The following is a 13,588-nucleotide window of genomic DNA, read 5'->3' as shown; positions in this document are numbered from 1 at the left end:
CTCTCCATAAATAATGTCATTTGTGGTTCATTGGTTGAATTAATCTGATATAAAATGACTAAATTGAAAATCTGTAGGTTGAGCTCTTGATGAGTTCTGGCAGAGTGCTAAGCAGGCAATCATAAGCTTATTAATGAAAAGAGAATGACAGAAATTGAATTACTAAAGAAGCAGGAAGTAAGAGATTAAAAGTTAATTTTGATAACATAACTTGCACCAAATAAGAAAATGATTGATGCAAGAAGCTCCTTTTTATTGTTTTCATATGCTGTTTCTTTCAAGAATGCCATGAGGTGGAACTGCATGGCTCTGAAAGGGACAAAATACCTAAGAATACCTTTTTCAACTTCTTGTATTAGCTGACATTCATGCCTTTGTTGCTAATCTAGTTTGGAACTGGCAAACTTATGTGGAAATGTCTTCATAGTATAAGTTTTTTGCAATCTTTAAATCAAAAATGAAAGATACTTGCTGTTGCTCAGCATGGTCTTGGATATGGCTTCATCATTTTTCCTAGTGAAGTTTTGGGACTGAAATGATGTTGAATGAGATAGATAGGAAATTCAGCAAAACTCTGCAGAAAACAACTTCCACCATCAGAGGAGCCAGTTTCCCACACAAGAGAGCCACAGACACAGGGTAGGAAAGCTGTGAACTACCCAAGGAAAGAGATATAAACCAAGAGTATGGCCCAGCTCATTAGACTTTTAGCCTGTTGTTATCAATGACTTTCACTAGTGCTTTAGAAGCAATAACAGAAAAATCTCAGAACTGTAATGGTAAAATATAGAACTGTTTTATGAATAATAAAGATCAGTCTTTGGTAGGTTTAAAAGTTATATATGTTAAGTCTGTATCATATTCAAGAGACATGATTGTAAAAAGCAGCAAACTGACCAGCATCAAATAAAATATATAAAATAAAGCAGTATTTTTGAGGCCTAATTTGTAAATTCTATACAAAATACATTGTTTGTAATATTCACTGCAATTGGAATATATAATGCCATTTATCAAAAGGCAGATTTTTAAATGCTGCACATTTAATACTTTTTCCAATATAATGGGATGTTGGAAATTGAAGAAAAGCTTTAATAAAATTCCTTTGCTGTAAACATCAGTGCCGATCTTACAAAAGCAGGCCGTTTAAAAAGACTTTTCCACTGAACACATTGATGTCCTGGGGCTTCTACAGCAAAAACCAGCAACAAATTTAGAATCTGCAGCAAACAGATTACTGTATAAATACAGAATAATTTTCAGAGCATTGGAGGTCATTTGTAAACATTAAACAATAATTTCTGACTGACTGGATTGCTCAACAGATTTAAGATAGGGATAAACAGCAAAAATACAGACACGTATTAAATACTATTACCAATTTGCTTCCAGCAATTCTATGGTTAAGAATTTTAGCATACAGAAAATACAAAGAGTGTGAATCAGGAAATACATCCTTATTACATCCTTACCCAGCCTTAATGGGCTGTGGTAAACCCAGAAATATTGTAGATTCCAAGTCATGTGAGGATTAACGTAGTCATAGAGAAAGTCAACCAACAGCTCAAGGTGAAAAACCATGCATGGGACCTACAAGGCCAATGGTCAAATGTAGTCCTGCTGACAGGTATACGGACAGCCTGTAGAACTGTGTTCTTGTCCCACATCTAAATATACCTACCTATTTGTCTTTTAATAACAGTGATAATGATGACGTGTTAAGGTTGTTTGACAAAGCATTGAAAAGCCAAGAATTACCAATCTACTCTGTGTGCAGAGCCTGATGTCTTCTTACAAGACGTGTATACAAAGGCAGTGAGTCTATTCATTTGTTCATTACTCATTTGCTGGCAAATCTCTTGACATTTGCCAAGCAGATGACATTTATACCAACTACTGTTTTCATTTCTTGCTCACTTCAAAGTGAGCAAGAGGAGCTTTCCAAACAACAAAAAAGCCAATATCCCTTATGTTATAAACAGCTCACAATAGCCAGGAATAGACAAATACCATAGAAGAGGTGATTGAACTTTTAACTCAGCCTTATTCCAGATACCTCCAGGGAAAAAGTGTTTGGATGCTAACTTAGGTTTGCATGATAGCTCTTGGTAAGTTGGTAAGAGCTGTATCAAGAGATTTATATATGACCAATTCTGCAGTCAACAAAAGAACCCACTGAGATAGTAAAACCATTGAAGAACAAACATCGTGTTGCCCTTATTTTATGTTTCATATATTTAAGTTTTCCCGATGGCTTGTGTTCCCTGTGAATCTGCTGCACAGTTAAATTCACACACTAACCTTCAGACAAGCATTTTCCACCATCATACATTTGAGTTCCATAGTGGTCAGATCTCAGAGCTCTAAACACTGAATTTTATATATAGTTTCTATCTAATGCTCAACTAGGTATGGCTTGCATTTATTTCAAACTCCTTCCTGCCCATCCTTTTGTTATCACGTTCACAAAAAATGTTTTCTTCAGAGAAAAGTAGTTTTGGCTATTGTATGGTTCTACTGAGGACAAAAGAAATGTAGAAGGCTATGTAGAAATCCTTAAACTGCAAATTGCACATTTATCTGCCATATATATCAACCCAGAGATACACACAACATCAAAGCCAGAACTGTTCTCTAGAAAGCTCAGCTGAAAGTCTACCTGGAATATGAACTCCCAAATTACAGCTATTCTACCAAGGCTCATGGAGGGACGATAGGTTTAAAGCAGGCATGGATAGAATAGGCATTTAAAAAGGGGATTAATTTAAGAAATAAAGATTAAAATCTTAATAAGCAATGACTCAGAGGGAATATAATACCTAAAGATGTGTAAAGAGTTTAAATAGCAAGAAGACAAAGTGATAATTTTGGGCTTCATTCCTTTACTGATCTCAGCATCAAGCCCAAGAACCTCTGCTACAAAGGAAAACTGAGACATTAAAGAGAAATGTTTTCTTTAAGAGAGCCTTCTTGTAAAAAAGAAGTCTAGCAAAACCATAGGTCATTATTTACAAATAAATACTGAGGAACCAATTAGGAAAACTCCAGAAGTTTTAGCTGGATTTGAATAAATTTAGGCTGTATATTAGCAGGTTTCTAACCAGAAAGGTTGAGATGCTAAGGATTCTTCTAAACGGAGTAAAGGGGGCAATAAACCTTATTATCTTTAAGACAGAACTTGGTTGGCTAATGAAAAAGTTTATATGATACTGTTGCAGAGGAACTGGACTTAATGATCCAAGAAGTCACTTCTGGTCCATTTTTAGATACTGCTAAAAGCGTACAACTAGAAATACTAAGAGCAGGAATATTACAAAGCGGTATTCAACCCATCCTATAATATTATCTTTGTATGCACAAACTATTTATGTTAATTAAAGTGCAGAAGATAACAGGTTATTTTCTTATTCTATTCAATATAATAACTTTCTGATGATAACAAAGGTATCCAGAGGTACCAAGGTGGTTTTCAGTGAGTGCTCTGATACTGGTCTAAAAGGAGTTACGCAGCAGGAGAATGTCTCAATAACCATTGTATTTCCTTTTGTGCTCACAGCATCCTTACAGTAAAGTAGAGCACAGTAAGATAGGAGCTGCAGCATAAAAGGCAATGACCTCAGCAGTAAGACATTCACCCCAGCAGCCAGCTTCTTGGTGACTGTGAATAAAATAGAGCAAATCCCCTGTTGATAGGAAGAACAAGTTCATCTATTGCTGTTGCCAAAGCAGACACAGATGAGGACTACACACTCTAAAATCCATTATAAAAGAGCTATGCGCTATCATGTATTTCAAAAATTACTCATATCCAATAGGAGACAGTCACCTTGCACTACTCTAATGAGCTCTAAAGCTGATGAAGCATGACTAGCAATAAGTTACTAGCTCTGGGGAGGGAAGTGCAGAGTGGCTAACTGGCCTGGGGATGCAGAAAGTTTCGCATCTAGGCTGTTGGTGACAATCTTTTACCATGGGAGGTATCTGTGCTCTGCCTGACCACACTTTAGCAAGTCTACACTCTTCTGTGGAAGTCTGAAAATGCATGGAAATGCCAAAATGCACTAAAACTTGGGCACTTTTTCCTTTGAGTCAGGAACCATATTTGAATTCAGCTGTAAAGATGACTGCAGTATTTAAAGTCAAGGAACATGGATCATTCCTTCTATATGTTTGCTAATGTTCAGGGGTCTTTTACCTCTGAGTTTTGAAATACACCAAAGTCAGCAGCATACCTACTGCTTGGGAAAGCCAGAAAACAGCCTAAAAGGTACAGGAAGTCTTGTCTATTGAGGGGAGATAACCATAGCCAGCTTCCTCCTAAAAAACTGGAGGGTTTTTTGTGCTGAAACTCCTGGCAGCAAGTAGGTCACTCTCATGACTCAGAACAGAACTAGCTCATCATCTTGACTGATGAAAGCTAGTCCCTCCACAGACTTTCCCTATGGTCTCTTTAGTTAAAAGCAATTTACCTTAGGCAGAGTTGAAACTGAGAAATGGACCACTTGGAGAATGAGTCCTACGGTTTACAGATTATCCTGTTCAGTAGAGTAATATCTGCTTTTAAAACCAGCGAGTGCTGTTCCAATATTATAGCATCCTTGGACCGAATCCTAGGCTGTTAATGATGGAGACTGACTTGGAGGAAAAGCTACTGACCTTTGGGAGTTCATGCTTAGATCCTAATTTTCATAATCAAAATCTTAAAAATAACTGGAACAGGGAATAAAGGATAGTGCCAGACTCTTATGTTGTTCTCTTTTAATATTCAGTGGTCCCCTTGAGCACTTGTAGATTGATGGAACATCATACCACGTGCTCTCTGTCTTATTAAAAGGCAACTTAGCCCATGCAGGAAAAACAAACATTCCTGATTTCCACGTGCCTGCTGCAAAATCCAAAGCTTTTGCACTATAGCAGAGGCACGCCTTTGGTGTCAGGCAGTCCAGAGATGAAATACTTTTAAAAGCTTTCATGTTTTCTCTAAGGGCCTGCACACATCACTTGCACACCACTTGAACATCACATTATGTGCTGTACTCGGCTGTGACCTCAAAGCCCCCTTTCTCTTTGATTTTCCTGGATTCTCATTTATTTTTCTGGACAAACAGCATGAGCTACAGTTAAACCGTGCAATGTACCATGAGTGATTAGATATCAGAAAGAATAATACTCTTTACAGAGTAACGCACTATAGTTTACAAATTACAAAAAGAAAAGCCATTTCCTCAATCCTGTTCATGTCTAAAGCTTTCATTCATAGAGGATTAAAACAATTCTCCAAGATTCTGTCAGAGGTACCCTTGGGAATAACAAGCCTAAACTTTGGCAATTTCCCCAGTACAATATATTTGTTTGGAAAAAAATCTAATGCAACCTGTTGTTTCTTGTGTGTGTTTAACCAAATATTTCAATGCTCCTTCTTCAGAAGCAAAAATCTATGCCAGTAGATTAGAGAAATCAATGCTTAGCATTCAAGGCGGATAAAATGTTTTGCATTAAACCATTCTTTTTACTAGGGAAACCCCAGATTTAGTGACTCCAAAACAGTTTGCAGAGGAATGTAAATACCGTTGTGCTATTATTTGGAAAAAAAATCCAACAAATTAGAAATGGCTTTATTTTTTTCTCTAACTCTCTGAACTAGGTAGTTTTCTTCCCTTAATTCCGCAAATGTTCTCTGCATCCAGTGCACACATTAACAATTTAATCTTCATAACAATTTTATTATAGAGCTGTATTATCCTAAATTACTGAGCTGAGTCCCACATCTCACCATTAAAGTTATGGGGGCCTGTTACTCCATGAAGGGCTCAGTGTCCCAGAACATACTTTTGACATGCTGCCTACCCAAGATGGATGAACAAACTGTGTTCCATTGCAGCACCGTTGAAAATAACTGCATTTTTCCTCAGTAATAATTGAAAGAACAGTATTTTTACAATAGATTTTCCAATTTTTCTGCATAGTTTTGCCTGTTTTGCATCTGCCAGCTTACAGGAAAGCAACAAGACTTCAAAGAAACAGGGGAGAAATCACCCTGTTAGGAAGGTGCATCCCTTCCCTCTTCATTTTAGCCCAAACTGAAAGAAAAAGAGGGATTTGCAGAGAAGACAGAAGTAATAAAAGCTTCCTAGAAAAACTAGTTGGATAGTCTCCATGGAGAAAGTAAAAAAAATTAATAAACTACACAGTAGTCTTGTCCTATTACTGTCTGGCTTCTCCTGTCTTCTGCTTGTAGTAGTCCTTTCAAGAAAACATGTACAAGTGAAACGAGTACAATTAACACTGATAAATACACCACCAGGAAGCTGAACGATGTTATTTTGTAAAGATCCCTCTGGGATATGCTTTTTTTCCTGAGTTGTACTTAAGGCACAAATGAACAACCATTATTTTTTTGAATCAGCATGAAAATGAACAAAAGACTAGAAAAAAGCTATGAACACAGAAAGGCTAATTGGGGAGCAAACAGATGTTATTAGTAGATCCAAAGAGAATTAATCATCTCCCAGGTTTGGTTCTATACAACACCTCATACAGATTGTTCACGTATTCAGGTTTTGACAAACATTACCACATAAATCATGCAGAATTAAGCAACCCCAGCTTAAAATCAAGCCCTCCCTCACATCTTTCAGGCCACTGAGAACGTGGGAGTCATGTTTTCAGCACAAGAAGATATTCCCCCAAAGGAGCCCTTGGTGTTGTGCCAACCTTCATTAGCATTTAGCAAAGCAAGGAAGAGAAAACACAGATATGCATGAGTCAGAGAGAAGAGCAAAACAACAGGGTTAGGGTTTATAGGCCCTATGTTCAGTGCATTTTAAAAGGTAGCTTTTGAGCCAGTGCACAGACACTGAGGAATAACAGTGTTTAAAATCCTTGCTTATGTACACAACTTTTCAGTAAATCCCTGAAAGTGCGTTTGCTGCGGTCAAAGACTTCACTGTAAAGCTCCTAAGCAGTTCTTGAAAGCAGATGGGTCACTGGCATTCTTGCAATTATTAATTTTCCTCATAAGAGAATTCCCTTTTGGATACAATAAAAAGCACACAAATAGCACACAGAATAGCAGCGGTGTGAAAATGCCCGGTTTCACATATGGGGATGTTTTACTGAACTTGTTTTAAACAGGGTCCTTCCTAACTAGAAATGGTGTGTCAACAGCAGGATTTGTAAAGAAACAGAGGGAGATTTGTTTGCTCACTGTGGCTAAGTTTAGGTGCCATCACTGCCACATTGGTCAGACCAAGCTTTTGATAGGTAATTTAGAAGAACAGATGTTTTATCTGGGAACATGTCCAGATCTTAAAAAAATTCATGAGGAACTCAGTAATGGCCTCTTGTGTCAGCAGCAATAGCCTCAAAAGTAATGAAGAAATACTGAGTAAATAGCTGGATTTCTAAGCCACAGCAGAGAAGCAGAGACGTTGCATGATTACCTTTATGAGTGACATACACTGCAGTGATGAACTAATTGGTGATTGCCAGTTAAATGGACTGAACAAAGCTGTAAACCCTGGACATGTTAATATGCCCATTATATTTCCATCAATCTTCTTTTCTCACTCTGTTCTTTTCAAAAAAGCCCAGGAGTGACATCTTCCCTTCCCATCAGCTGCACTCGCAACACCAGCAGAGACAAATGGCATCGAGCTTTACAGGACTGCAAATGTATAAGAAATCTGTGAGAGATCAGCTACTGCATTTCATGCAAAACTGAACTAATAACGACTCTTCCTCATAGATCATATCCAAACTCAAAGGGGTTTTGATCTACACAAAAGATTTTGTAAGGCTTTATCATTAGTCCACAGACTATTAAACATGTAAGAAGGTACTTTCAAATTTATCTTTTACACACTCTTCAATCACTGCTCAGTCTTGCCTTTTCTCTTAATGCCCTGTCCAATTTGTACTGGAAACACCTTAGAGGATGTCCTGACAAAACACTATTATAGAATCATAGAATGGTTGGAGTCGGAAGGGACCTTAGAGATCATGTAGTTCCAACCCTGTGCCGCAGGCCATGAGTTTCTGTCTGAAACACCTCTTGGACATCCTCTCTGTTATCTTCAAGACCCAGCACTGCTCACCAAGTGACTGGGGAAGAAAGGAAGAAGACGGAAGGAGGGGACTGACGAGGAGGGGCCAGGCTGCCCCTGGGGTATGGGACTTCCAGAAGGCTCCTTCAGCACCCCTGAGGTAATACAGGACCAAACCTACTGGCACCATGAGCTGCTCTCCCATGAACACACCCCAGTGCCCTGTCAGAGTTCAGGGGATCCCCACACCCAGCAGGTCCATCGTGGGCAGGATCAAAGCCACCGCACTCTGAAATATGTGACAGCCATGCTGCCAGATGTGAAAGTCTTACTCTAAAGGCATGAGACTGAAAGCCTTAGAAGATGAGTTAGCTATCATGGAGCCAGGGTTTGAGTAAACGTAGAACAAGCTTCCATTTAACTCAATTTCATACACTGTTATTGTATTCCTGCAGTGGTTTAAAAAGTACGTATCCCAGCACAAAGGAAACTAAACAAGAATGGCATTGCATTGTCACTGGTGATTTCAAAGTTAGCTACACTACGCCTGGAAAAATCCAGCTTCCTTGTGCTGCAGCAACTCAGTGGGCCAGTTAATCAGGTGCTGCAAATCAGCGTAACTCTGTCTGGAAGCCTCAGCAATAACACAAGATGTTGCTCTCCAGATTACTTTTTGCTGAGCCTACATGCTTTATAAAGCCACTACAGCAAGTTGATAATGATGCATGAAATGAAAAATCCTTTTGAGCACACCCAAAAGCACTGTGGATGTGCAAAGCAATCGCAATGGTGCTGTGTTCTTTGATGGTTCTTACTACACATATGCCCACACTAATATATCCAGGCTTTCACTGGTCTTAAATAGCTGCAGCTCTTGTAATGAGTTTTATTCCTGATTAACACAGCTTTAAATATGAGTGGAGCCAGACATAGAGCAGTATTCAGGTCAGGCCCAGAAAAAAGAACAGAATGTTGTGGTACTAAAGATGAAAACCATTAGTGGTGTCACTCAACTGATTAAAAGCAGCAGAGAATTTGGCCTAGTTACTTTCTTCTTTGCTGTGTCCACCCTCTGAGGCAAGGGTAGCTGGGTATTTTGAGAATAAAACCAGTTTGGGGACATATGTGCCACTATCCCACATAAGCAGTGGTTCTTTCAGCATTACAAAACTTGCTGGAAATTGTTTGGAGAATTTTCAAAGTAAGTTTTCAATACTTTTCATCTCCATAGTCACTGTGCTACTCAAAGGTTAGCTGAAATAGCTGCAGGCAGTGGAGGCATCGTAGAGAGATCACATGAAACACAGCCTGGTTTCTGGAAAAAAAAGAATATTCAGCTCCTCCTCTATACCATTACTCTGTACCACTTTGACCATTTTTAGGACATTAAATATCAGAAATAGCTCAGAAAGCATTTGGCTCAACATCTTTGGTTATATATCATAAGGACTACTATATAATGCAAGTGCTTTAAATCCATCTTAACCAGAAAATGTAAGCTATATAATGCCAAAAATGTCATTAGAATGTAAGCACTGCACATAGCCATACTCCTAACATTCTTCCAGGGTTCATTCCATATTGAAAACCAAAGATTAAACATACTGCCTCATGCACATTACACCATTAACTTTGTACCATAAATCAAAGACAGTATTTTCTTTACTGCATTGGCTTCCTCAGCCAGGTACCAGTGAGATGAGATATAGTACTAGTATGTGGGAATCCGATCATCCTGAATTCAGTTTGACTTAAACAGTTGTGGAACTGGATCTTTCTGTAATTATGTGACTCCTCGGGGAGATGCTACACAATGTTCCACCAACATTTTTTACTTCTTCACCAAATTTAAGCAGATGTTTGATATATAAACCCCCCCCATCTTTAATAATCTCTTTTTAATTGCTTCTAATTAAGTTATTGCAACTGTAGATGTCTCATATTCCACAATGTTTCATATTCCAGGTTTTCAGACTTTAAAATCTGTGCAGTTACTGCTCTCTGGGAGGAGAAAACCACTCCCAGAACTGAAGGAGCATTCTGCTCTCCATTCTACATGGTGCACCATGTTCTAGTTCATCTTTTTGGAATAACCTGAGTTATAAATAACAATGACTTTAAAGGAATGTTTTTAAATTATGGTTTTTAATGTTCATTTTAGAGTTTTCTCATTTAATTTCTTCTCATCATACTGGATGCCTAAGAAGACACAAAAACCTCGACAACATGAAGTTTCCTTACCTGTGTACCAGCTGCTTGCGGCTTACACAAATAGCAGTTTCATAGTCATGAGTGACACACACTTTATGTGGGCTGCACTTCACCTTCAAACATGGATCTTTAGATGGATCAAGGGCTATTAAAAAAAAAAAAGATACATTAAAAAAGAAAGTAAGAAATGTATATACAGTTATCTCTTGCTTGGCAGATGACAACTGGTTAGAATGAACACTCCCATAGCTGAGTGAATAAATACTTCGCCATTTTATAATGTGTGCTGTTGTTTTCAGACTGCACGTTAAACAGAGATGGAGAGATTAAAGACTGATTATTGAACAGTGATTTGAGTATAACTTGGCATTCGCATTAGTATTAGACATGATACTTTGGGATAAAGTTCTAGTACAATAATCATGAGGTTCATTTCATAGAAAAGCTATGGTGGAATAAAACACATTCACAAGTAACAAAATTACTAGTATTTTAGAAGCTATCTAATAACTGACACGCGAAGTGACATGCAATCCCACATTGGAAAGCGCAGGGTACTAGGGCTTAACCTTCAGTACCCTCTTTACAGTTTTGACTAGGAAAGATGCCATGAACCTTCCTCCTGAACATATCCCTTTAGCAATCCTCTCGTTAAGATCTGCATCACAGCCATACAGAGAAATTTCATCTTTGTTTAAGAACTGATTTTTAGATAGCTTTTTTCTTGACATTATTTTGTATGGATTTGACTGTTTCTCTACAATGTGTCCTCAAATCCCATTTTACCTCTTCCCTCCCTCCCCAGATAATGGGCCACTCTTGGAAATGGGCAACTCTTAGTTTGGTGTTTGGGACTGTATAAAGCTCTTATTGCACATTACGATAACTGAGTTTCCCCACTTATACTGAACGATCAGGGAAACTTTTAAAGGATGCTCTTTGAAGTACAAGAAGTTTCACTCTGCTATGTACCACATTTCTTTATATGACAGCAAATGCCCTTCCAACAAGCAGAGGATTTTTGTGTTTTCCTTCCGTGCTGAAGTGCTGCAGCTGTTCGGTATTGGTTTAAACAGCCATAGCTACAAGTTCTCACCACATTAACACCCATTACACATTTGTGATGGGCAATTGAGCTTCAGTAGTGCATATGTATTTAGTGAAATGCCTTTGGTGCAGGACACGGGGAAATCGTAAAAACAAAACAAAAGTGTTAAAAGCTTTTCCTTTTAAAGCCATTAAAACTGATACAAAAAGTGAAGTGAGCAAAGAAGGAGAAAAGACCATCTGTTTCCTGCACCATAAACAACAAGGCATCAGCATCCCATGAGTTGCCATTAGGAAAATATATAGGCACTGTTTAAGGGGCCAGGGTCTGCCCCACTAGAAAGAGCACAGGCTGAAAAGGCTCTTCAGAGGTGCTTTGCTGTTGCCTTTTGGTGTCTTTTCCAAGTCAAGACTAACAGGCAAGAGACACGGCCCAACCCCAGAACACAGCGGGTGAGATTTACGCTCTTAATCCTTTTTACTTTACTCTCACTGGAGCCTGAGAAATATCTGAGGCAGATATTGCAAACCACAATTTCCTTACCTATTCTTAAAATGCAAACCAGAGAGAGATACTCTCCTTCTGCAAAGCCTTTAACGAGTGAGCACCACCTGGAGCGTGAAGGGTCACCAGAGCATTGGTTCAGTGGGCTGAGATTCAAAGGTCATATCCACACAAAAATATTCCATGACCAGAAGTTTTGCTTGCCTGCAGCTGGCTTTGCTCTTTTACTGGAGAACATGCACGTTGTTTGCTTTTGCTGGTGACACATCCTTGATGCGAAATGCTGCATCAACAGAAACCATTGTGCAAATTGGCTAGGAGCCCAGGGCTAATAGCTGCCAACACTGCTGGGCTGCAGGAGAGTGCGCTCTGGCCTTGTGCTCATAGTTTTCTGTCAGCCAGAGTTAGTGGGAATACGGATTTAGCCTTGAAGGTCAATACTATTTTGGCATGAATAAGAGAAGCAAGATTTGGGCCCACATGGTCTAGGGGACATCTTGCACAGTTTTGATACTTAGCATCAAAGAACTACATCCACTTCAGGAATTCCTTAAGTCTTCTAAGGCAATAAAAAGGCATGCACTTCTGAAGTATGTGTGTTCTGAAATAGCATCGCACAATACGTTATTGTTAAAAGGGACACAACTTTCAAATATTTTGCAATTAAAAAATTGTCTATTGAGAAAAGAAACTATTGTAGAATGGTCATCAGTTGGAAGCAAAAGAATGGGAAAAGATGTGGTTGGAAATCCCAGTCACTATTTCCTTTTAAATCAGGCCTCAACTTCTCTCTACTTCTGTGTCTTGCTTCTAAAATCTGAAAAGAATTATCTGGCAATAATAACAAATCAAGCTTTTCCCTTCTTGCATGTTGGATGAATTATTTCATTCATGGTGGAAAAGCTCATGAAGAGCCTTAAAAGGAAGACACTATAGAAGCATCATTTATTATTCATTTGTATTATTCATACATATCATTCATTCACAAACAGCCCTTACGCACAGTTCAAAAACAGTAGAAGGAAGTTTATTAAATAGAAACAAAACTGTGGGCTATGTCAGAAGACACCAAAACCCCCACAATGTAGATTACTATTTCTTAAGATTTTTTTTCCACTTATGCAAAATGCATGATCCATATGAACATAAAAGGTCAAAATAGGGATTTCTGTGTCTGCAAAGTTCCTCAAGATGTTAAATAAGTTTGGAAGGTTGCCCTCCTGCTAAGCAACACAAGCCCTAAGGAGAGCTTATAATAAGAAACAATTTCTGGAATATGCTAATCAAAGATCCTGCTTTGTTAATCAGATTTCTACATGACTAGGAGCAGATGCTCATCATCTGCAGAAGAAAAGACCCTTGGGAATAAGATGAAATGCAACAACCGTATTTGTCATCATAGTTCTTTTTGTCCTCAAGTGATGAGTTTGAAATCTTTGAAAATGAAGAGCCAAAAGTACAAATAAATAAATGAAAGTGGGAAGAGGAGGAGTGAGGAAAAAAAAAATTTTTATTGTGAAGATGTTATTTTATCAGTTTGAAAACTGCAGCCATCCCTTTTCTACGTCAAAGAGTCTGCATATAGTTACTCAGGTCTGTCTGCTCAGTAGTAACAGAAATACCTTACGCCTGACTTCAATATGTGAGCATTCTTCCACTTTTTCTTTAGACTGTGAAGGTGAAATTGATACGGTTGATTAATCTGATCTGATAGTGGCTGAGGACTGGTCCAAAATTTTTGGAGGTGATACATGTCCAGCCAGTGTTAGAATTAAAGGTT

At 38.4% G+C, this 13,588-nt stretch overlaps 1 protein-coding gene across 4 annotated transcripts in view; it reads right to left on the bottom strand.

The window, feature by feature from the left end:
• Window positions 1-13,588, bottom strand: part of SPOCK1 (SPARC (osteonectin), cwcv and kazal like domains proteoglycan 1) — a 286,032-nt gene that overhangs the window by 109,794 nt on the left and 162,650 nt on the right. For all 4 annotated transcript variants that reach the window (XM_030504324.1, XM_030504322.2, XM_030504325.2 and 1 more), the window contains one exon: window positions 10,287-10,401. In XM_030504324.1, the coding sequence (XP_030360184.1) occupies window positions 10,287-10,401 (115 nt within the window). The remainder of the gene's footprint in view (window positions 1-10,286; window positions 10,402-13,588) is intronic.

Source organism: Strigops habroptila, chromosome 12 (assembly GCF_004027225.2).
Source record: "Strigops habroptila isolate Jane chromosome 12, bStrHab1.2.pri, whole genome shotgun sequence".
Classification (NCBI taxonomy): Eukaryota; Metazoa; Chordata; class Aves; order Psittaciformes; family Psittacidae; genus Strigops; species Strigops habroptila.
This window is presented reverse-complemented; position numbering and strand designations above follow the sequence as displayed.